Source organism: Xenopus tropicalis, chromosome 3, assembly GCF_000004195.4.
Source record: "Xenopus tropicalis strain Nigerian chromosome 3, UCB_Xtro_10.0, whole genome shotgun sequence".
In the NCBI taxonomy this organism is placed as follows: Eukaryota; Metazoa; Chordata; class Amphibia; order Anura; family Pipidae; genus Xenopus; species Xenopus tropicalis.
Window position 1 is genome coordinate 58954823 of NC_030679.2, and position 26510 is coordinate 58981332.

A 26510-nucleotide genomic window follows, 5' to 3' on the forward strand; every position below is an offset into this window, starting at 1 on the left:
GCTATATTTAACTGTAGATCAACAGAGCTGTGGAAGGAGTGGATCCACTTTTCTCAGTATGCAAAAAAAAGTGCAGGCTGAGAGCAGTGAAGCCAATGTGCCATGTACCTTCAGCCTCATGGTCAACAAAATTAGTTTACTAATTACAGTAACCCTTATCCAGAAACTCTTTATCCAGAAAGCTCAGAATTATGGGAAGGCCAACTATTTTAAGCAAATTATTTAAATGTTCTAAATTGATTTCCTTTATCTTTGCAATAATACTGATACTTGAAGATAACTAAGCTGCATGAATCCACACTGGTAGCAAAACAATCCTATTGGGTTAATTTATGTTCAAATTATTTCTAGCAGACTAACTAAAAGTCAACATATCAGATACTTTGTGGTATAAAATATTTAATCTGGTGAACAAAGCTTCTAGAGCGTCCAGAACGCGTGAAGCTATTTATAAATTACTCACAAGATGGCACTATACCCCGGCCAGATTGCATAAAATGTACCCAAATAGTCCGGAGGTCTGCTGGAGATGTAACTCTGCAGAAGGTACCCACCTACACATATGGCTCACATGCCCGGTACTCAAATCCTTTTGGTCGGGGTAATTAATACTATCAACAATATTACCTTTATGTCACTCAAGATAGAAATTCCCTCTCTCATTTTACTATACACAATACCGGAAAAAAATATTACACTGTCAGATCCTTTAACTCTCCATCTATTACAAACGGCAAAAGCCTTAATACCTAAGAAATGGAAGACTACTTCCCCTCCGTCCTTTTCTGAATGGGTAGTAAATGTTGAAGAAATACGTAAAATGGAAGAACTTACATTTATACTACAGAATAAAAGTTCATACTATTGGAATATATGGTCCCCTAGGGTTAATTTTATTAGAACCAACTGAAAGTAACAGTAAGAAAACTCACTGTACTCTAGCCAGCGTTCACTGTTATAAAGTTGAATTATAATACTCTTAGTATTGTAAAACTTCATTGTAATCTCATCATGTTTGATAGCAGTGACTTGCTGCCGGTTTTGCTGTATAAATATGTAATTGAAAAGACCTTACTTTCTTTTGATACACCCTTCCCCATCCCCACCCTCTCTTTATTCTGTACCCCTTCCTTTCAGTGAAAAATAGAAAATAAAGAATTGAAAAAAAAAAAAAAAATTATTTCTAGCAGACTGTACTGGTATAGTATCTATTATCCAGAATGCCAGGAAACTGGAGTTTTATAGTAAAGTAATCTTTCCATAATTTGGATCACCATACTTTAAGGCTTCTAAAAATATCCATTTAAGATGAATTCTGTTTTTTTAAATGAAAGTTCAGCTCTTCTAGCACAGAGAGAGAAATTGCTGTATCCCCCCCTCCCCGGACTCGCTCCAACACGAAAGAATTAAGCACAGGGTGAGTAACAAGGGCAGTATGGGCCTGCTGCTTCAGAAGGCATCAGCTCCTGAAATACCTCTGTGGCAGACTATACTGGATCAACAAAGGCACTTATGAAATATAATTTAGTGAGACATACTATAAAACCAAGTACTTTATTAACACATAATTATGGTACACAACCGTGTGCGTTTCGTGCTTCTATTGTACTTAGTCATAAGTACAAAATATGTAAGGCTATTTATTAGTGTCTTATTAAAGTACTTGGTCTTATTACATGTAACAACATGAGATTTTATGAGTGGCAGCTCAATTTGATTGTTAGGGCTATCTCCTTCACTGCTGGTCTGGGGCATGTGCACCTGGCCCCTATGTTACACTCAGTAAGCAAATACAAAATAAACAAATACAGAAGAGCAAAAGAAAAATACTGGCACAACATAGTGCCAAATTGTACCAGTATTTTCCGTTTGCTCAAATGCTGGCATGTGTGCTGATCTCTCCTAACTACTGAGCAATGGGAAGAATAAGGAGGAGACGACTGGGTGTACAGATGAGTAACTTTCAAAACAAATGCAGAAGCTATGCCCTGGGGTTTTTATCACACAATATATAACTGTGGTGGATCTATTTTAAACACTTAATTGTCACATGATGTTTGGTCCTATTCTCAACACATTTCTGTAATAAAATGTCAGATGTAGACTCTGTAATATATAACTTTTTTACTGGTAATTTAATATGTATAATAAAAAACCTGCAGAACTGAAAAATCTAACTCTTTGCAGAGCATCACCTTAGCATAGTAAAGATTCTGCTGTGGAAAAAGGAACCTATTGATTTGTGTCTCAGTTTAAAAGAAATTGGTTAGTTCAGGCTTGGTTGGCTAAGGTTTGGTGGCTAAAGGAAATTTACCGCTCTCTTGCCTTCGGGTGGAGAAATGCTGCTAGTTATGCAATTTATCACTGGGAAAAGGCAAAATTAGTATAAAATGCAGCATTTTGCATAAAAAAAATAAATGTTTTGAGCACTAATTATAATGATAGACAGAACTATGTCTCCCCTACTGTTCTCTGCACTCATTGTTTAGCTTGAAAGGCACATCACATGTTGCAGGCCTAGCCTCTACCTAGCCTCTACCTAGCCATCACTACTTTAATTAAAAACATTTTGCAATTTGAAATACTGGGGTTATGCTGACTGAATCTTTTTGGTTTGTTAGGGGGTATATTGCTCCTTTAGGATAATGCCCCACTTCATACAACTTTGGAAAACAAAGTTAAATCAGCTTTGTTCCTGTCCCCTCTTTCTTCTGAAGTGGGGGGCACTTCTAGCCCCTGGGTTTGTGGAGCGATTTTGCTGCTTCTGAGATGGCTGAGAGAAGCGTATCCACTTCCATACACTGCTCTGTATACCTGCACTGAAAACTATAGCTTCTGTCTCAGTGTAGGCCCACGAAGCTGAGTGTAGGTCAGTACACGGGGCAGCATATGGAAGTGGATCTGCTTCTCTCAGCCTGATGGAAAAATTCAGGCTGAGAGAAGTGGACAAACCACTCCTTGTGCCCAAGGCCTAAAGGTTAGCAGAAATCCGGGGACATATTTGTTCCCTTCCCCATAAACCACTTCCTATTCTTCATATAAACCATTGGTGATCTGTAGAAATCACTGAGCAGCTCTTCCAGTTTTATTAAAGGGATACTACCATGATTTTTATGGTGTACTTTTTATTTCTAAATTACACTGTTTACGTAGCAAATAATTCACTCTACTATTTAAAATGTTATTCTTGTAATATTGATGTGTAGACAGATAGCTCAGTGCATTGTGCCTGAGTCTGAGATTTCAGAAGGAGCCAGCGCTACACAAAAGAACTGCTTTCAGATAACCTAATATTTCTCTTACTCCCATGTAACTAGAGGAGTCCCAAAACGGACTTGTTTTTTTACCATTGAATGCTATTCTGATATCTACTGAGGGCTGATTTCTTCTGCGTCCCTCCATGTCAGTACACATGGGTAGCATCTCCCCTCCCACACAGGAGGTAGGACCTATAACAAAGCCAATTAAAATGAATCCTGCCCTATAAGACCACCTGACTTCCTCCTCACCACCGTTATTTTTTGTCCTACCGGACAGGTAGGTAGGATCTCCCTCCTCACTTTTTTTTTTTTTTTTTTTTTCATCTTAGATCAGTGGAAGGGCTTACCAGGCTAGGTGCTGTTCCTGGAAAAGTAACTTGCTCTTCTCGGTGAACATTGGCAGAATGCGACAGCCCTCTTCCCTTTCTTGTTAAGTCAGGGTAAGGCTTTTGTGGGGTGTCTGGTAGTTCTCCCTATAGTTGTACTTATGGGCGCTACCCCCCTGGTTCTGGTAGGTCACTGAGGGTGACATGTGGGTGATCCTTAGATTGCTCGTGTCACTAGGGATTCAGGGGCTTTTTTCTGGCAGTGTGTCTGTCAGTTTCCTGCTTTCCAAGATGGCGTCGATGTAATCTTGCGTTGTTTGCAGGCGGCCATCTTGGAATTGGGCAAAGGCTTCATTGCATGCATGAGTCCGTGCCCTGGTAAGTTTTTTCCTTTTGGATTGTTTTTTCACTTAGGTCGATTTTTGTTTCCCCTTTTTTGACATGAATCCCTCAGCCTCAAACTCTTCTGCCTTACAAGTTTGGTAAGTCCCTCCAGATTAATTTTTTTTCTTCGGTGTAGACACAGAGGGATGTTTCCCGGGTAATGGAGAAGAATTTACCTGATGCCCCAAATACGCAAAATGTTCAAATTGATGCCTATTGGGAAGAAATGCAGGTGTGGGCATACCCATGGTCCTAGCCTTGTGCTGAAATAGCCCCCTGCGCTACTCCCAACTACGCACAGTATTCAAACTGATGCCTATTTGGTAGGCTACAGGTGTGGGTTTTTTCCACATTTTTACCTGTAAGCTAACTTAGCCTCCATTTTTCCTGTGTTTTTTGTGAGGCTTTAAGGACTCCTGCCCTGTGAAATGATTTAAGGGCCATGGGTATGGATATAGGCTAGTGTCAGCTTAGCCTGAATCCGTTGAGTATGATTCCTCGGTTTCCACTATGTGTCTAAAATGCTCTGTGCACTGGGAAACCTGCATACTAATTAGCAATTATATCCCTCAGCTGAAAGCTGTCAGGGTTCTTGCTGGAGGTCCCATCCTGCAGACAGTCTCTTCTGGTAAGGTGCACTTCTTTTACTTATAATTTCTTATGTTTTATTGTGAGCCTGAGGCCTCTGTGCAGACACAGTGGGTAATTGTGCTCTTTATTACACCAGGTGCTTCTATAGCTGTTTGGTGTTGCACTACTGCAGAAGTATTGTTTCTTCTTCCTCTCTCATATTGTGTGCTCACAATTAGCAGCCATTTCCCAGGTTTCACTGGAGTTTGCATTCTGCTGACTAGCTATGCTGCTGGGTAGGTGCTTGTGTTTATCTGGGGCACCTTGCTTACTTTTGCTAGTTTTTTATCCCAAGCTTAAGTCCTCTGTGCAGACACAGCAGGTATTTGTGCTCCTGTTTTTACCAGGCACTTCCAGCAATGATTGGGGGTTTGCTCAGCTTTAGCAGTATTGTTCCCCCTTTCTCTCTCTCTGATATTACTGTATGTGCGTGCTCCCTATAAGCAACCTACTCGGGTTTCTAACAGGGATTTGCTTTTCCACCAAGCCAGTGCTATCTGGTAAGGAGCTGTTTGCTTATGGGTCACTTGACATTTAAGTTTTATTGTGAGCCTCCTCGGTGGCAGACACAGGTGATTGCCTTTTATTTCACATTGTTTTCTCTTAGAGATTTCTTTCTCTTTGGTGGCTCAGGTTGAGCCTAGTTATAGTTCAACCTCTTCCACTGATGGTTGGTGGCTGCCTGGTTCCCATCCTCCTTATGGCCCTTGGCCCGCTTGTCTGCTGGCGTGTGGCTTGGCCCGCTTGTCTGCTGGCGTGTGGCTTGGCCCGCTTGTCTGCTGGCGTGTGGCTTGGCCCGCTTGTCTGCTGGCGTGTGGCTTGGCCCGCTTGTCTGCTGGCGTGTGGCTTGGCCCGCTTGTCTGCTGGCGTGTGGCTTGGCCCGCTTGTCTGCTGGCGTGTGGCGTGGCCCGCTTGTCTGCTGGCGTGTGGCGTGGCCCACTTGTCTGCTGGCGTGTGGCCTGGCCCTTGGCCCGCTTGTCTGCTGGTGTGGCGTGGCCCTTGGCCCGCTTGTCTGCTGGCGTGGCCCTTGGCCCGCTTGTCTGCTGGCGTGGCCCTTGGCCCGCTTGTCTGCTGGCGTGGCCCTTGGCCCGCTTGTCTGCTGGCGTGGCCCTTGGCCCGCTTGTCTGTTGGCGTGTGGCGTGGCCCTTGGCCCGCTTGTCTGCTGGCGTGTGGCGTGGCCCTTGGCCCGCTTGTCTGCTGGCCCGCGTGTTTGCTGGTGTTTGTTGTGAACCTTAGCCTGTGTGTCCGCTGGTGTCTGTCTTGGCTTGCGGGTCTGCTGTGCGTGGCCGCTGGCTCTGAGTGGTCGTTGGGGTCTTGGTTCATGTGGCCATTGTTTTTTGGCTTATGGGACGCTGGTTCTTGCCATTGCCCTTGGCCCTTATGTTGCCCTACAGATTTGTGTGGTCACGGGCCCTTGTTTTGGCCTTTGACTCCTGCACCCAGGGGTTTTGGTTGGCCCTTTTGCTTGCTTAGGGATTGGCTTATGTGTTAGCTGGTCTCAGGATAGCCTTTGGTGCTGATGTCCGCTTTTGTTGGTGTGGCCCTTGGTGCATGTGGATTCTGGGTTTTGCCTTAGTTATAGCCTGGTGTTGTCTTTTGGGCCATGGACATGCTTGAGGGTCTGCCCTATGGCCTAGATAAGGCTAGGGTTATTGCCTCCCAGGACCTCTGACCTTGGTTTCAGTGCTTGCTTGCTTTCTTTATCCAAAGGTTGGCATGTTTGCAGCGGGAGTGCTCATGCTTGGATTCACATTTGCTATTTGGCAATGTTTGGTTGTTTGGGTGCTATGGCTTGTGTGCTATCGGCCTTCCCTCTGGGATTTTGTCTTCGTGGTGGTTGCATTGGCACACCAGGTGTACATTCAGGCCGGCTAGTTTGTGCAACATTGCCTTGGTGTGCATTGCCTGGCATGTATTTTGACTTTAGGATATAGATTGGTGTGCAGACTGTTATTTGTCTTAGCATCAGCAGTTGCTTGCACAGTGCTTATACCAGTGTTGCTGGTTAATTAGCTTCTTATGTTCCCCAGTTTGGTTGGGCTTAGTGGACTTTGAGGGCTGCAGTATCTCTGTATTTGTGGACATCTGCATCAGTGCCTTGTTGGTTCTTCTTTTGAAGATGATTGCCCAAGCTTTTTTGAGCTGCTACCATTGAGCTGTGGAGTAGATGCTTGCAGGTGACAAGCTTTATTTTCTAGTGCCACTGTTTGGGGCTTAGGGTCAGTTTCTTAGCCTCAGCACTAGTGGGTTATATATCCTAGTTGTTGCCAGTTCTGGTGTGGTTTCTCTGGCCTGCTAGCTGTGCTAAGTTAGTTATACTATTGAGCTGGTTAGGCCAGGATTATGGTTGTGTATGCAGTGAGCGTCTGGGTATTGTGAAAGGCCCTCTGTTCTGTGAAAGAACTCTTGTTGCAGGGAATGGTCATTTTTTGCCTTGGCTTGCTTGTCTCTCATATTATATGCAGTAGTAGGAAAATTTGAGTTTTGGTTGTCAGCCACTTACTTATACCTTGGGGCATTGTTGTTCTTTTTGGTTGTTCAGCATTCTTATCTCATTTTCAGGGTTTCATCAGTGTCCCTGTTTCCTTTACGGGATGTTGGCCTTGTTTTGGCCTTTCTTGCTCTTGTTTGGTTTTGTACCTTTTGTTTCCCACCCCTTACTGTTTTGTGGGGCATGGCTTGGTAGATCCCATGTGTACTGACATGGAGGGACGCAGAAGAAAAGGAGAATTTCACTTACCTTCTTGACGTAAATTCTATTTCTTCTAGTCCCGACATGTCAGTACAGGTTTCCCATCCCAATTTTGCTTCCTGTACTGCTATGGCAAATGTATAACAGTGGTGAGGAGGAAGTCAGGTGGTCTTATAGGGCAGGATTCATTTTAATTGGCTTTTTTATAGGTCCTACCTCCTGTGTGGGAGGGGCGATGCTACCCATGTGTACTGACATGTCGGGACTAGAAGAAATAGAATTTACGTCAAGAAGGTAAGTGAAATTCTCCTTATCTAGCTCCCTTCCCATTGTTCTGCTGATCGGCTGCTGGGATGGGGGTGATATCACTCCAACTTGCAGCTTAGTAAAGTGTGACTGAACTTTATCAGAGCACATGGCTGTGGCACCCTGGGAAATGAAAAATATGGCTAGCCCCATGTGAAATTTCAAAATAAAATATAAAAAAATCTGTTTGCGTTTTTCAAAAACAGATTTCAATGCAGGATTCTGCTGGAGAAGCTCTGTTAACTGATGTGTTTTTCCATGACAGTACTCCATTAGGTATAGCTTCTATCATTCTCAGATAATCCAAAGGCTTTGGCTATCTGAAGAAGCTGTAGTTGAACACCAGTTTGGGGCCCACAGTTTGATTCATGGAAGCACAAAGTTGAGAGGTTGGGTTGAACCTAGAACACTTAATGTCATTAAATTGGGATAGGGCACAGGCCCACAGCTCTGTACAGGTATTCATGAAATACACAATATTTTATAGGTATGGGACCTGTTATCCAGAATGCTCAGGACCTAGGTCTTAGATCCCAGATAAGAAGAAAGAGAAAAAGTTTTTTTTTTCATTTGAATTATTTGATTAAAAATGGTGTCTATGGGAGATGGCCTTCCCATAATTCAGAGCTTTCAGATCCAGATATTGGATCCCATACCTGTACACACTTTCTCCTTTGATATTTCATCCTTTCTGTCTTTCCTTCTATTTTCTTTTGTGTTTTACTCCTAATTTTGTTTACTTTACCTTTGTATTTTTCACTTTAATCCAGCATCTCTGATCTTCTGTTGCTCTACATTTCATCAATCTTCCCATTCATAAAAAAATAAATTCTTTAACTCCTGTGGTCACCCACCTTCTTTCAGCCTGCTCTACTCTCATCCATTTACCCTAATATTACCTATGCGCAGAGGGAAGGTCTTTAAAAAGTCATAACGCATGTCCCAGTCAAATTTGCAGTTAGGCAGATTAGTTTGACGGGGTTAGGACAAGTAGGCAGGGATGTTTCCTGGTGTCAGTTTTTCTTCAGGGAGCCTGAAACCTGTCCCCAGGAAATGGGGTAGGATAAGAACCTTAAGATAATCAGTCAACACATTTTATTAAACTTCAGTTTCATGGAAAGTGACAGAAACAATCTACACATTATAAATTGTGTTTTTCATGCAAAGGGAACCTTTTAGCTGTAACTTGTAGCCGTTCTCTTTACTTTCACACGGCTGTATAAGTTACCTGTTAATCACTAGGAGATGCAAATAGAGGCTCTTTTTTCACATTCATCGTTGCTGATATTAATCTGACCTGTACCTGCATGTACAAAAGTGAGCTTTGTACAGTAACCCACTTCTGAGCTACACAGTTAAGCTTTCAAACCTGATTATAACACCATGCACTTCTCCCTTTGCCCTCTGGGTATATACCATATTATATTACTTTATATAATTGAGTGGAAATATTTAATGAAAGTTTTAGTTTTTTGTTTAAGGATGAGGTAAAAGAATGTTGTATCAGGACAAATACTTAAGTCAAACTGTTATTGAGCCATGTATTTAAGACTCAAGGTTGTCAGGTAACACCAAAAAATGGAAATGTTTGAAAAGCTTTAAAGGATAAAACTGTTGGATAGGCCAGTTTGATTGTAGCTACATTTTATTTGTAATGAAGGCAGTATCCGGACATTCTTAACAGAACTGTCTCTAAGCTGATACTAAATCTATTGTAACAAAACATGTCGTATTTAACTGTGAAACACTCTTATCAGTAGTTAGCTCTGTTAACTCTAAAAACAGAACAGGCAAAGAGGCCCAGTTGACCAACACGCCCAACACACCGATGAGGTCCCTTGTCACAAGTTCGCGGACTCATCAAAAAAGTTTTTCAACAGCAAGAGGAAAACATTCTTATACAACAGGAGTGGGCAAACTTTTTGGCTCAGGGGCCACATTAACTAACGGACGGGCCGGTCCGGGCCGGGACAGCGTTACGCCCGGGGCTGCCATCAAAAATTATGGGGCCTCTCAGCTCCCCCCCCCCCAGCAACCCGCTGCTTCCTCCGTCCCGTCCTTCTGTTCCCCAGTGCATTCTTTTATATGGTTGCGCCCCGTGCGTGCTGACACTGTGCGCACGCACGGGGCACAACCAATCGGGGCCCGTCATTCTTTTAAGGGGGCCGGAGACGGCGGGCCGGATTGAAAAGGCTGACTGGCCGAATGTGGCCCGCGGGCCGTAGTTTGCCCACCCCTGTTATACAATGTATTTCAAAACCCCTCTAATGTTAAATGATATGAAGAAGATGGAGTAAAGAAACAGGATGGTTTCTTTTTCCTACCACAAAGTTGTTACAGATTATGTTTACTTGGGATTGATGAACTAATGATTGTTTTGGAACTGCAGATTCTGGTAATAATACATGACAACTGGTATTTCTTCCTCCAACAATTGATAATGAAGCATATTGATTTGTAATAGGTGAGTTAAATTTTACTGATAACCCTGATGCTGGTTTGTGCTGCAAAGAAATTAGATTTGATGAATATCAATAATGGTCAAATACACTTGAAAGAATTTAAAAATTACTAGCCATAGTCATCTATGGGATGCAAAATTATAAATATTGAATTAGAATGATACATTTATTATAAACATTTGATAAACACCATAGGTGAGATATCTGCAGCAGAAATTTGTTTAAACTGAGAAAGCATACCAATAAACCTGCTCTAAAAATACACCTATTTTTTAGAAAACAAATAATGAAATAGCCAGTGCATGTTCCCCTTGCTTGCTTTATTTTCATCTTGATTGTTTAAATGCATTCTTTGCCACATATTTTCAAGATTTATCAAATGTTGCTTATCAGAGTTAAAAAAGAATAAAATTCAAGCCTATACAGGTTTGGGATGTGTTACTTGGAAACCCGTTAGCCAGAAAGTTCCGAATTACGGAAAGGCCATCTCCCATTGACTCCCATTGACATTATATGAAAATATTTCAAATTTTTAAAAATGATTTCCTTTTTCTCTGTAATTATAAAACAATACTTTCTACTTGATCCCAGCTAAGATACAATTAATCCTTATTGGATGCAGAACGCTCCTATTGGGTTTATTTCATTTTCAAATTATTTTTTAGTAGACTTAGGGGCACATTTACTAATCCACGAACGTCCGAAAAGCGTCCGAATGCGTTTTTTTCGTAATGATCGGTATTTTGCGATTTTTTCGTAAATTGTCGTGACTTTTTCGTAGCCATTATGACTTGCTCATAAATTGTTGCGACTTTTTCGTAGCCGTCGCGCCGAGTACTAAAGTTTCGGATTCATTCAAGCTTTAGTATCGTGACTTTCCTTGGGCCAGGTTGGAGCTGCCTCCTATGGGAGGCTTCCAAAATCATGCAAAGTCGCAAAGGTTTGCCCGCTGTTTACGAGCGCTCAATACGAAAAAGTTGCGACAATATACGAGCAAGTCGTAACGGCTATGAAAAAGTCGCGACAATTTATGAGCAAGTCGTAATGGCTACGAAAAAGTTGCGACAATTTACGAGCAAGTTGTAATGGCTACGAAAAAGTCGCGACAATTTACAAAAAAGTTGTGATGGCGACGAAAAAAACGCAAAAATACGAAAAAGTCACAAAATGTTCGTTTCCAATCCGATTTTTTCCCATTCGGGATTTGGATTCATGGATTAGTAAATCAGCCCCTTAAGGTATGGAGATCCAAATTACAGAAAGATCCCTTATGTATACAAGGGGACTTGATACGAAAGAAAAAGTGTTTTTATTGGAAAAATTCCAACGTTTCGAGCACAACCAGTGCTCTTCCTCAGGGACAAACCTGAGGAAGAGCACTGGTTGTGCTTGAAACGTTAGAATTTTTTCAATAAAAACACTTTTTCTTTTATATCAATTCCCTGTGTGTGCGGCACTCTTTCTATTATATTTTTGTTTTTGACCTGCACCAAGTGCATTTGGACTTTTATAGGGTGTGCTCCTCCCTGTGTACTATATATATATATATATATATATATATATATATATATATATACACATACATACTTTAATGCAGCTCTTTTATATTGTATTTAAATAAAAAAAACTTTTATGAGAAAAAGAGGCTATAAAAACTGGTTTATTCTGTTTTCTTCTGCAACAGTAAAGATAGGTGCAATGGAGATTGTTTCAGAGTTTAATGCCCTGACTGCATTAACCCTGAAAGCCTCCTGCATAGGGAGCCCTCCATCCCAGTACTGGGCTTTGGAGAGACAAAGCTGAGTACCAGAGCCCAACACTTTTTTTATAACCAAAGTGGCACAAGTGAGCAAAGTCTAACAAATAAGCAGGTGGCAAAGTTTGTAGTTTAATGTGGCTTGGGAGGGAGAACTACCATAAACAGACCCTGCAATCTGGCCCCCCCCCCCCCCCCACGACTGTATGGTAGTTATGCCACTGTTCTGGATATTAGGAGGTTTATGTTGCCCAGGAGCTGTAATCCTGCCCTTGATGGCTGCTGAGTGAGAGGACTGGGGCTTCCCCAGTGCGACTGTGCACTCATTTTCTTACCTTGGAAAAATACATACCTGTATGTTATTAAAGCATTATATCGTAGGGTATTTTTACTTGACTTTGAACCTCAGCATACCTGAACATAATAGAACATATATCAAAGGGTGAAATCTTTCATCTAAACACAACGGTTAAGCTACTATATTGTTTTAAAAAGTTAGATTTAATATGGTGAGATTTTTTAGTTTTGAAGTTATTGTGATTTCTTCTTACATGTAGCATGAGAAAACACATAATATGCTTTCCCATAGCAAACACTTTGCATGGATCAGTTAGCCAATATAAAAAAGCTGGTTATTGAGTATAAAGTGTTTATATGTGAAAAGAGGGCTGTACTCTTTTATCTGTCTGTTTTACTTCTTTGCTGTAGGCGTGCCAATATGGCTGAGGAGAGTGCAGGGGCTGTTTCCTGGCCTGTGGGCCTGGAAACAGGGAAGAAAGGAAGTTGGAAGAAAGAAGGAAATGCCATGCCCTAGGTCTCTGCAACTGAAATGGACTGCAGAGGCATGCAGCTATTTGTGCAGAGCGAATGCAGTGCATGATGCACAATTTTTTTTTAGACAAATGTTCTGCACCTATTGAACCCTAGAGCTACTACCTTGTCCTGAGGTGGTAGTATCTCCAGGGTTCCGCTGTGTCATTTTGCACAGCAGCACTTAATTTGGAACAGGCAGCAGGGGGAAGGCAGCGGCTGCAAGCATAACTATACAGAAGTACAAGGAGAGCATTTTGACATAATTAGCTTTAATAAATGTTGTTTTAAAGTAGAAGGAAAGGTAAAAACTTAGTAAGCTTTATCAGAAAGGTCTATGTAAATACAGCCATAAGCACTCACAGAAAAGCTGCTTTTAAATAAAATACTTTATTCCTAGGGCCAGCTCTCTCCTCTCTCCCTTCTCCTGCACCCCTCCCATAAGAATTCACTCCCCCCTCCAATCAGAATGTGTGATCTTAGCTACCAAGGGCTAGAGTTACAGCAGGAAGCTATGAAGACCAAGCTAAAATGGCATCTGCTATCGTAAACTAAACAGGGGGGGGTGCTTTTAGAGCTCTTTACTCCGGTATAGTAAAGAATAAATATAGTGTTCTAGGTGGCACTAATGTGGCTAATCTATTGGTAGTAAAATGCCAAAATGACTTTCCTTCTCTTTTAAAGGGGAAGGAAAGGCTAAGTCACTTGGGGGTGCTAAAATGTTAAGCACCCCCAAGTGACTTGAATCGCTTACCTCGTACCCCGGGCTGGTGCCCCTGTTAGGAGAAAACCGCACCAGCCCGGGGCACCTGGGGCGATGCACTTCCTCCTTCCGCCTTTGTTTTGCTGCGACTCCGAGTCTGGCACATGTGCAGTAGAGTGAAAAAGGCGACTTCTCTGTTAAAGTTCAGCTTTTCACTCTACTGCGCATGCGCGCGCAGCAAAGAAGGAAGGAGGAAGCGATCGCTGCTACCACGGGCTGGTGCTGTTCTCTCCATACAGGGGCACCAGCCCGGGGTAGAAGGTAAGCGATTCAAGTCACTTGGGGGTGCCTAACATTTTGGCACCCCCAAGTGACTTAGCTTTTCCTTCTCCTTTAAGCACAACTGACTGCAAAGAAGTTAGCACAAACACAACTTGGTAAGGAGCATGGTAAGAACAACCAGACGGGCAGCCCACATCAGGGCCCTGTCCTTAATTCCATGCCTTAAGGACAGGACCAGTTGGGTATCCTGTCCCTGCCCATTTGGTGTTGAATTTCTCATCCAGCACTTAATGCATAAGTGCATTGAAGAGGGTGGCATAAGTGCTTGGTCAATGAGTACTAAGGGGTGTACTGTGGCGCCCCTTAGTGCTCCTGCACTTGTGTTCTAGGGGAACAAAAATAATCCCTAATGTCTTTCCACTAACACATACACAAGTAAATAAATGGATCTATAAAAAATACAGTTAAAGGTTAAAAGTTGACTTTGATGTGACATGTCAGTTGTAGTAGCTGTAGGCAGATAAATATAACATCCATCTAGTGTTTTTGTTTTGAATACAAGTCCACTCCTGCAAGTGTACTTGCCTCAGGCATATGCCTTAAGCGTAAACCGGTGGGCCCTGCACCCCCCAGTCCGACCCGGAGTGTAGTGCCACTGCTTTTTTATAGAACCTCTGTAAAGCAATGTGGAATGGCTCAATACAAATAATGGAATATAATAATTAGACATTAATATGCTTGGCATATGTGACAGGCTGAGCAGAAAATGTGGAAAAGTGGGATTTCCTGGTGCATAACAAAAGCTGCAGAAGTTGGCTTGCCAGTAAAAGAGTGAATTTACTCTTACTGGATAATAATATTGCTGCAGGAAAATGTATCAAGAGTCGGTGACCCCTCCTTACATGACATGGGAAGGTCAAAAAATTAAACTTTAAAGTTCAATAGTTAGATATAAGGTAAAAATATAAAATAAAAAGCTGTTGCAAAAAAGTTGATATTATTGGTGAACAACCCCTTTAAAGAAGTGTATAGTTCATTTTGTACTGCCTACTACAAATTAGCAAAGACCTGATTGTTTGCTATTGGCAACAGCACTTCTGCAGTTTAGCACTTATGTTTGTAAAGCAGCTCTTATGATTGTCTAAATCGAACCTGGTTTCTACCAGTCGGGACCTTGTATAGAGAGGACACTGTGAACTAGATTGAACTTAGATATATATATTAGGTAACTGTTGTGTATGTACCTGAATGGAAAAGGTGTGACTTTGCACTGCATAAAAAGTAAAATATAGGCACAGACTGGTTTGTGAAGAACATAGAATCTCTGAGGGGGCTGATATACAAAACATAGGTGTTGGCAGTAGCAAGTAATAAGCAATTCATTTTAAATATCTTACCACAAATATGAAAATGAAAGCAAACTCCTGACTGGCTGCTATTGGCAACTGCACTTTTTGCAGTTACAGCTATATGCATAGAACAGCCCCCCTGTCTGTAAAGCTATTTGGTATATCTACAAACTTGCTGAAGTCAATTACTCTATAAGTTGTATGAACTTTGGATATATTTACGCCAAGTTCGAGCATGTAAAATACCCCATAATAGGGTTGCCACCTGTCTGATTTTGACCCAGACAGCCCAGTTTTTGGAGGGACTGTCCAGGTCAAAACTGACTGCCCTGTTTTCCAAATAAGGAAATCTGGAAAGGACTCTCCTTGATTGACATGGTGATCATCCAATCGCCAGTCGCCTCATCATAGCCCTTCCCCTGATGTCACAAGTCCGACCTTATGATGTCACAGACCACCCCCTGTCCTCTTTCCATGTAAACTAAAGGTGACAACCCTACCCCATAATAATTACAGGGAAAACATACCCTGTGTCCATGTAGAAGAGTTTAGTTTCCACACACACTAGCCTTATACACAGTTACTTTATTTAATCTATAAGGAGTAATATCTTAGTGAATCGCAGACACCTACATCAATTAATTCAAATATATGTTCAGTCTACTTGTACCTATCTAACAATAGAAAACCTAAGGAAAGGATCGGTATATTACAATATTCCACCTCCCAATGGCCATGTATTAAAATACCACTTAAAGGAGATGGAAAGGTAAAAACTAATTAGAAAAGTCTATGTAAATACACCAATAGACGCTCACTGTAATTATGCTCTGAGTCCTCTGTGAAAAGAAACACCACATTTATTTCCTTCTGTTTGTACACATGAGCTTCTGTGTCAGACTTCCTTCTCTCAGCAAAATCCTTTAGGGCATGGCAGGATCCTGCACAGCTTCCTCCTCTCTCCCCTCTCTTCTCTTCTCTCCCATCTCCTCTAACTTCTCCTTCCTCCCCTCAGCAGTGAGAGAAATGCAGCAGGAGAGATACAAGCAGGGAAGTGACATCAGACCAAGCTAAAATGAGGTTAAAAGATGGTTAGAAGTGCAATGTTTTATATAGTAAACTGACTGCCCTAGAGTAAAGTTTTAGCATCTCTACAGTAGTAATGATATAAGTGAAGGAATTGACATTAGACCAAGCTAAAATGGTAGCTGCTATCTTAAAGGAGAACTTAACCCTAAAGATATAGTATACTGACTGCACTAGCTTAAAATTTTAGCATCTTTACAGTAGTAATGATATAGGTGAGGAGAGATACAAGCAGGGAAGTGACATTAGACCAAGCTAAAATTGCTGCTGCTATCTCAAAGGAGAACTAAACCCTAAAAATAAATATGGCTAGAAATGCCATATTTTATATAGTAAACTGACTGCGCTACCTTAAGGTTTCAGCATCTGTACAGTAGTAATGATATAGGTCTTTACAGTTTTCACAGGAGCACATGCTCATTTTGCTCTGGGCAGCTAGTGAGAAGCTAAACTTAGGGGTTGTCTCAAATTATCAAACAGAAAATGAGGATGCTAACTGCACTGGTTTTAGAGCTGCCATATGATGTGAATCTAAATGAATTACTAATCAGCCTTATACTGTTACAATATATTGTAAATATATAGAATATAAATGTCGGCCCCTAAGCTCAGTAAGTGACAGCAGCACAGAGCATGTGCAGTGAATCAGCAGAAAAAAAGATGAGAAGCTACAAGATCATCTTTGGAGGCCCAAAACATAATGTACAACATTTCTAGCCTATTTCTTAAGTTGAGCTTTAGTTTTCCTTTAAACAAACAAAGAGCTTCAAGGGCTGTTCACTCAGGTATGGTAAAGCAGTCTACTGAATAAATATAGTGTTCAAGCTTGCAATATTGTGACTAATCTATTGGCAAAATGCCTTAGTAGCTTTCCTTCTCCTTTAAAGGGGATTCAAACCCAAATAATACATTTGTGTAAACTTATTCAAAGTGGTCATCTGAGCATTTTTGCAGTTTCATTCATTTTCTATTTAAGTGGTGTCTTCTTTATACTGTTAGTCAGACTTCAGCTCAACAGCTTTTTGAGGGCCCAGAGAGCCAGCACTCTCTATGCACATCCTGGGTTCAGTTACTTGGGTTGCTGACTTTCAATTGACTTAAGAGCCTGATATTAGCATTCTAAAAATGCAAGTATCTCAAAAACCAATAAATGTAAAATGCAAACATGTTCAGAAGAGCACCATGAGTAAGTTTGCTTCAATTTAGTTTTTGGGTTTAGCTCACCTTTAAATACAGAATTGGTAATAGAATTAGCTTTTGGAACAGGGCCAATGTAAAAAATATACCCAGTATTCTGTCATGCTGCATTTATTAATTCTTTGCCAGAATATGTATACAATTTAATGTTTTGGCGTTGCTGTTGCTTTAAAGCTATAACTTGACCAATAAATGAGATACAAGCTGCATTTAGGTGTGATTAGTTCTCCTCAAAGCCTTTAAACTAAGATCTGTGAGGGTGCAGAAAAGTATTGGGAAAAAAACAAGTCCTGCTGCATGCCAGGCGTTCAGGCCCGGATTTGTGGAGAGGCAACAAAGGCCCGGGCCTAGGGTGGCACAAATTTAGGGGTGGCATGCCATCCTGCCGCAACAAAAACTTTGCTTCCATACGGAGCAATTAAGTTCTCGCTTTCGCGCATGCACTGGGGGGGGGGGGGGGCTAGGGCTCGAATGAGGGGGGGGCTAGGGCTCGAATGAGGGGCGGCCTCGGGGTGCCCGGATTTGAAATCAGGCGCTGCAGACGTTATCTAACTTTATTGTCTGTCTTCTATTGCTTTATCCAAAGCACAGAGTACACATACAGTATTTGCTTTTAAAGGAGAACTATACCCCCAGAATGCATACTTAACCGACAGATAGTTTATATTATGTTAAGAGACCTGTTAAAGAATCTCACTGAACTGGAATATGTATGGAATATGCCCTTTTACATCCACCATTTAGTGATGGGTTGGGTGCTTCCTCAGAGATCACATGACCAGAAATAATGCGAAATAATGTGTGACAAAAGGCAGAACTCTGTCCATTCATTGGCTGATGTGGCCTAGCATGTAAGTGTGCCTTGGTTTGTTCACCTATAGACTTTCATTAGTTTAAATTTAAACTGCTGCCATTCTTTAAATATTAATACTAAGGTCCTCAAACTTTGCAGAGTTAGTCACCAGGTAACTGCGTTTCAAGGTTAGAAACAGTGGGCGGAGCAACCAACAACCAGATTCTACCTGTTGACTTACAATGGGGAAATTCAACCAGAATAAATACCTAACCAACAGATAGTTTATATTATGTTAAGAGACCTGTTAAGGAATCTCACCAAACTGGAAAATGTATATCAGTAAATATTATCCTTTACATCTTGTTCCTTGATCTACCATTTAGTGATGGACTGTGTGCTCCCTCAGAGATCACATGACCAGAAATAATGCAGCTCTGACTGTAACAAAAAGAAGTGTGGAAGCGAAAGACAGAACTCTGTCCATTAATTGGCTGATAGAACCTAGCATGTATGTGTGCCTTGGCTTGTTGTGTGCGCTGTGAGTCCCATTTTACTGGTAGTTCTGCTGGGGCCTAAGCTTTCAAGAAAGGAACATTTTGGGAGCAGAGGAAAAGTGTACTTCCCCAGTCTAACCTGCACCTAACCCAAACCCACAATGGTTGCCCAAATTTTACCCCTACCCATCTAACCTAAACAATAATCCCGCGGGTCCGGGGGGTTGTGGGTCAACCTGCACATCACATCAGAGTTAAAAATGTCAATAAATCTGTACATAATTGGTATAGGCATGCTTGGAAATTACAGGGCTTTTCATATATTCAGTATATTCTTGCATAAAATAAAATATATTTTTATTCTTACAGCTTTGAGGCCACACTCACTAAACTTGAATCACAAAGTCATGGGCTCAGCCTGAATGAAAATGTGATATTTGTTGGATGCCCAAAAGTGGGTGGCGCTACGAACAGCCATTCAGATTTTTGACCTTTTGACTTGCTGCCATTCTCACAGTAATAACGCTGGGGTCCCCAGAGTTAGGCACCAGGTAACCGTGGTTTATGGTTAGAAAACCAACAGCCAATCAGATTTTACCTATTGACTTTCAATGGGGAAATTCAACCTGCTGCCATTCTCACAGTATTAATACCCAAACCTTTCACAGGAGACTGCATTTTTCAGTTTGAAAAAGTGGATGGAGCCACCAACAGCCAATCAGATTTCATCTATTACATTTTTTTTGGTTGAAATTTAAAATGCTGCCATTCTTATACTATTTATGCCAGGGTCCCAAAAGTTAGCCACTGGGTGACAATAATTCAATGGGTGAAAAAAGTGGGTGGAGCTACAGACAGCCTATCGGATTTATTTCATTGATTTTAATGGGGAAAAGTTAACTGCTGCCATTCTCACACGTTTATTGCCAGTGTCCCCAAACTTTTCATAGTTTATCACTGGGGGACTCAGGTTAAAGGTTAGGAAAAGTGGGTAGAGCCACCCACAGCCAATCCATTTCCACCCATTAAATTTCATTGGTTTATATTTAAACTGATGCCATTATTTAAGTATTAAATGCAGGGTTGTTAAACTTTGCAAAGTTAGTCACTGGGTAATTGCAGTTCAAAAAAGTTAGAAAAAGTGGACAGAGCCACCAACAGCCAATCACATTTCACCTATTTACTTAATGGTAAATGTAAAATGCTGTCAGTCCCACAATTTTTATGCCTGAGTCCCCAAACTTTGCAAAGTTTGTCAGTGGGGTACTGCAGTTCAAAAATAGGAAAAGTGGGTTGGGTTACTAAGAGATTTAATCTATTGAATTTCATAAGTTTAAATTTAAAATGCTGCCATTCTCAAACTATGTATGCCAGGGTGCCCACTGTTTGTCACTGGGTAACTTCGACTCAAGGTTAGAAAAAGTGGGCACACCCACCAATCACAATTCACCTATTGACTTATATTGGTTTAATTTAAACTGCTGCCATTCTTTAACTATTAATCCTAGGGTCCCTAAACTTTGTAGAGTTAGTCACTGGGTAACTGCAGTTCCAGGTTAGAAAAAGCAATTGAAAAGCAATTGAAAAACCAATCGCCAATCAGATGTCACTTGTTGACTTTCAGTGGGGAAATTTAAATTGCTGCCATTCAGACACTATTAAAACCAGGGTCCCCAAACTTTGCACAATGGTTTTTACTATATAATTGTGATCTAAAGTTAGAAAAACTGGGTGGAACAACAGTTCAGATTTCATTCAGTGAGTTCAGTTTTTTAAACCAACCTGTTTTGTTCTCAAATTTACCTTTCTAGTTTTTTGTTATTTATTTTTCATAAATTTAACATCTTTTAATGCTTATATTTTTTTTAATTTTCTTCAAGGTAACCAACTTTGGGTTTTGGTCATAGGATTATATCCTTCCCAGCATATGATTGGCATTCCGGAAATGAAGTATGTTGCAAACATGCATGGTAATGAGGTATGTATTATTTAGCTCATTAATAAGTTGCCAGCGCCGGATTTCTGATCCAGGCGCACTGAGGCCACCCCCATTCTGCGCCCCCCTCCCCGTGCATGCGCGTTTGCGAAACCCCCCCGCGAGTGCACACAGGTGCACTTTTAAACTCATACGGAGCAGTGGGGAGAAGTCCCCATAAAGGAGAACTAAAACATGACTAAAGACGTAGGCTAGAAATGTTGTAAATTATGTTTTGTGCTTCGGTACCACAGAAGCACAAAACATAACAGAAGTGTCCAGTATGGTCACCCCCTGTGACAACTTTAAAGGACTGGATTTCCACCGATCCTTTGGTCTCCCTTCCCCGACGTGCTGCAGGTAAGTTTTTATTTACGCGCGCTGCGGGTAGGTGTGTGAAGGCCATTGCTATGGGTAGGTGTGTGAAGGCCACTGCTGCACCCCCAAATCCAACCTTATGACTACTATAGAGATGTTTAACCTTTAGGCTGGTTCAGTAAGTTCATTATGTAATATATGGCGTGTCTAGACATTTTCATTTTTAGGGTTTAGTTTCCCTTAATGAGTTGCTGCAGGCCCAGACCTTTACGGATACATCCTCAAACCTTTTCTGCTTATGTGTACTGGCAGTTTGGTCTTTGCTATCACACAGATGCTGTTTGATGATATAGAAACTTGGGGGCAGATATATCAAAACTTGAGTTGGTGTTTTTCTCACACAAACCTCCCCGTTTTGCAAGGTCTGTGACCTACCTCTTACAAGCGACAGGAACATGAGGTTATGGACAGGCTTGTAAATGTATGCTCTACTAAACCATTTGTTATAAAAGCAAAAAAAATGAAAACCAACTGAAAAATGCTGGTAAAAAAATTTGTTACTTTTGCTTTGCACGGTTGGGAAGCCAGCTTCGATAATGAATGTATTCATCTGTGAATATGTGATGCAATAGTGAAAAACCCAGGATCTAGAGCAGCCCAAAATGCAACTGAGCACCGGAAGCCGTTATTCTCTGTTGGGCTTCCTGTTTCTTTTTGGGATGTTCTTGCTTTAAAAATGAAATGATTTATGCAAAACTTATTCCATGTCCTGGTAATAGCACTGCTGCATTACTACATTTTTTTATAGGTGGAGCACATGTTGTCTTCCCCTTTTATAGAATAGAAAATAATCAGAAAATACCACTTAACGTAAGGGAGAGATATGCGCCTAAGTTAAATTTAAATACCTTTTATAGAATAGATCAGTGACATATACTGACCATTTACTAAACTGCTAAAAATTACTTTAACCTAAGATAAGGAAACAGCTTCCCCTCCCAAATGTAAATTAAGACACTACTGGGCTGTCTAAAACTTTAGGGGACTGCCTGAAGAAAGGGTAACTACCCCTACAGAATCTATTTTTAGTTTCAATGTTTTGAAATAATATATCAGAGAACTAAACTTTAGGGTAGTATATATTCAGTAAAAGACACTCTGATTACATTTGCAACTCTGTGTACATAGCAAAGCAATACATGCTTCTCAAAATAATTTTATAAATTCAAGGTTCACTACATATCAAGTTATAGTTGTGTAAAAATGAAATGGGATAATGAGCCAAATATATGATGATAGCATGTTGTTGTTATTTGTTGATTACTACAGATAGATTAATACAGGCTTCACTATGTGTTATGTGTGTTATCACACATTATCAATCATTGTCTTTCAGGTGGTTGGAAGAGAATTAATGCTTCACCTAATAGAATACTTGGTGACAAGTTATAAAACTGATGTTGTGATTTCACAATTGATAAACAATACTAGGATCCATATCATGCCTTCCATGAATCCAGATGGCTTTGAGGCATCAGCTGTAGATTGTTACGGCATAGTTGGCAGGTAAGAATATCTCTGGAAAGAGGGGTCATAGAGCAGGTACTGAGGCCAACAAACGCCTGACTAAAATCCTGCACCTGCATTTTAGACACAGGTTCCGGGGGGGGGTGGAACATATGTGGAGGTTTCCCTGTGCAAAGCCCTCTTGTTTAAAAAAGGTGTTACTTCTCCTTTAAACATAATGACTAGCCTACAATGGTATTTAATAGCCAAGACCATTTATTCTTTTGGTCATTTCAGATATCAAATCCCTTAAGTCTATGCACAGTTATAGGATCCCTTATCCAGAAACCCATTATCTGGAAAGTTTAGAATTAGAGAGAGGCCATCTTGGATTCAGCAGAGTAGATAAGGGTGGAGCTGCAGTCAATTGTCTTATACCACAATTACTGTGCTGAATGAACTTTTTTTTCTTCTGCTTATTTTTTAAGACTGAATAAAAATGGCTATGACTTGAACAGAAACTTTCCTGATGCATTTAATTTAAATCCTGATCCCATCCAGCCAGAGACCAAGGCAGTGATGGACTGGATTAAAAGTGAAACATTCGTCCTGTCTGCCAACTTTCATGGTGGAGCTGTAGTGGCTAGTTATCCATATGATAATGGAAATGCAGGTACGTGTGCACAAGGTAATGGGATTCTTTAATGTACGTGGTTTTTTTTTTGTTGTTTTTTTTTTTTTTTTTTTTTTTAAAACAAATCCATTAATACCACTGCCCACAGAATCCTGTACTGAAATCCATTTTTCAAGAGAGCAAACAGATTTTGTTTTTATATTTCATTATAATATTTGACATGAGTCTTGTGTCTTGTGCTCTGCACTGAAGTTGGGGTAATGTCACCCCCCAGCATCCTGTCAACAGAAAAATAGGTAGGTAACAGCAGTTGCCTTACACCTTCAGATGCTTGAGATTATAGCACCTCCATGTTCCTATGCTGCTGCCTCTGCTCTGCTTAGTGCTAATAGCACTACTGGTGGAGAAACCTACCTGTATTTTAGTATGTGGTGAAATGGGCAAAACTGCAAATACTGCCCTTTTGGGTGATGGCACACAGTGAGATTTGTTGCCCATTGGAATTTGCACTACCCACAGACATTGTCATTGGGTATCTCCAGCACTACAACATATTAATCACGTAAATGCCAACAATTGCCTATTTCTGCATTTTCTAGGACTCAAAATAAAGAAGTCTCTTAAGGTGGCCATACATGTTGCGATCTGTTTGTTTGGCGAGGTTGCCAAACTAGCTGCTTTGCTCCCATATCTGGCTAATGTAATCAAATTAAAGTGGCAGGCATAGGCTGCAGGCTGACCACAATCCCTCTTTGTGAGCATACAAGTTGCCATACATGGTATGACCAAATTCATCTCTGCCATGTGCCATTACCCTAAAACTGAGGATTTCTTAAACTAAAATCAATCTCAGATAAAATGTAGTAAGCGTAGATAATTATTTCTATCTGTGGAAAGGTTTCCCTATTCATGTTGTTTTGAGTATACTTTTTCAGCCACATACAATAAAAATTATCAGGTGCTCTAGTACATAAATACAAAATACACTTTGGTGGCCAGGGGCCTTAATGGTCCCAGGTTCCCCATATATATTTATAAAAAATGCAGTTCCTTACCTGCGATTCCCCCTTCCACTAGCCCCTTCTACTGATTGCACAAATCTTTAGGCATATGCCACCCTGTACCCCCTACCTTGTTTCACCAGTAAACTTTTTTATATGTTTCGCAAATTTGCATGGGATTTGCAAAAAGATCACATTCTCTTAATGGACAATATTTTCATCTTTTTAGAGAACAATGGAATAACTCCAGACGAAGATGTCTTCAAGTATCTTGCAACATTGTATGCAACCAAACACGCCAACATGTATCAAGGCATTCAGTGTCCAGGCATGAATAGTTTTCCTGCTGGCATTACCAATGGTTATCAGTGGTACCCAGTTAGAGGTTGGTGGTTTTATAGATATGTTGTTTATATTGTGTTATTCTAAAGACAGATGTGGCTGTGCACTGGACGATGTCAGTAGATACAGTAGATGTTCTACTGTAACTGTATAGGCCAAATAATGGCAAACAAAGCTGTTAGTATATTATAAAAAAAACCTTATTAATTACTCTTTAAAGGCAACTTTTAATGTAACTTTTAGTATGATGTATACAATTTACAACTGGCCTTTTTTTTGTTGTAGTTTTTGAATTATTCAGTTTGGAACATTAGCAGCTATCCACTTGCTTGGATCCAATTTGCTCTTGCAACCAGGCAGTGGATTTTCAAAATAAATAGGAGAGGAGCTGAATATAACAATAAGACAAATAATTAAAAATATATATAAAAAATTAAACTTCCATGGAGACTAAATGATAGTTTATTGCTTAAAGAAGAACATAAGCTCCAAATCGAACAAGCTATTCAACAATATTTTACACACAATGCAACAAAAGATAGCAACCCCCAAATAGTCTGGCTAGCACATAAAGCAGTCCTTAGGGGCGAACTAATAACATTAGCCAAAACACTTAAAAAAACCAGAAGAGAAACCAAAACACAACTAGAAACAAAATTAAAGACACTAGAACAACAACTACAACAAAAACACAAATGAAAACATAGCCGCCAAGACAGCATACAGACTCAAGATGCTTAAGCACTTATTTTACACTAAGGGAAATAAAGCCGATAAACTGTTAGCTGCTCAGCTTAAGGAAAAACAAGCACAAGCAAGAATACAATATATATCGACACCTCAAGGAAAAATTACAGATCCCAAACAAATCGCTAACGAATTTGCTAACTACTATTCCACGCTATACAATTTAGCCTCAAGGAAAAAAAGTCAGTCATCAAAAATCTAAAAGTAGGGAAAGCCCCAGGCCCAGATGTATTTACCAATAACTATTATAAAATCTTCTCATGACAGCTACATCCACACCTACTCACACTCTTTAAAAACATTATGGATACCGGTGTAGTCAACCCAGGATATCTACAGGCACACATAGTCACCATCCCTAAACCAGGAAAATCAACAGATAGGTGCACAAACTTTCGGCCAATAACACTCCTAAACACAGACTTAAAAATATATTCAAAATGATTAGCCGATAGATTGAATAAAGTACTCCCATCTTTACTGAATACAGACCAAGTCGCTTTGTACTACATAGGCAAGGATCAGACAATACCTGCATATTCCACAACATGCTCCATACTTTAAAACAAGCCAAAAACCCAGCACTTTTGCTATTATTAGATGCAGAGAAGGCAAGAAACACTGAAACACTTTCAAATTGGTAATAAATTTCTCAAAGCAATAACACCTCTATACTCCCAACCAACAGCCAAAGTGCAAACATCAGGGGCCCTATCAGACGCCTTCTCGCTCACAAACGGCACTAGGCAGGGATGCCCACTTTCACCCCTAATTTTTGCAATGATGGTAGAACCTCTAGCCCACATGATCAGGGATAACCCTGACATCACAGGCCTAGACACCCTATCAGCACAGCACAAGATAGGACTCTTTGCAGATGACATAATATTAACACTCACCAACCCAACAATAACTCTCCCCAACCTCCTCAAAACCCTAGAGGAATTTCAAAAAACATCATGGTACAAAATCAATGACACCAAAACAAAAGCGCTTCCCATAAATATCCCCAGACACACCCTACATCAACTTAAAGATAATTTTAAGTTTGAATGGAAAGAATCTTACCTATCTAGGCATAAAACTTCCCAAAGATCCCAAGGCTATATATCGACTAAATTATCAGCCATTGCTGAAAATGGTAGGAACAGAATGTGCTAGATGGAAAAAGGTACCCATATCCTGGCTGGGCAGAATTATATCAATTAAAATGAACATCCTTCCTTATACGTCTTTAGGACCCTCCATGTAGCACTACCTTCTCAATATCTAGCAGCTTTACAACACACTATTAATAAATATATACGGCAAAACAATACTCTCAGGATTACAAAACCTGCAAAAGGGAATCCATGATGGAATACTTATGCAGTAAAGCATGGAATGGAAAAGGGCTTTAATTGTCAGTGGATTATGGTAGCCTGCTTCTAGGAAGTCATCCTTTATTTGACATC

General features: G+C 40.6%; 1 protein-coding gene across 6 annotated transcripts in view; it reads left to right on the forward strand.

Moving 5' to 3' along the window:
* cpm (carboxypeptidase M) overlaps positions 1-26510 on the forward strand; it is a 38240-nt gene that overhangs the window by 6169 nt on the left and 5561 nt on the right. For 4 of the 6 annotated variants that reach the window (XM_012958933.3, XM_018092056.2, XM_012958934.3 and 1 more), the window contains 4 exon segments: positions 20414-20511; positions 22223-22392; positions 22821-23005; positions 24197-24352. In XM_012958933.3, the coding sequence (XP_012814387.2) occupies positions 20414-20511; positions 22223-22392; positions 22821-23005; positions 24197-24352 (609 nt within the window). 6 annotated transcript variants of the gene reach the window in all.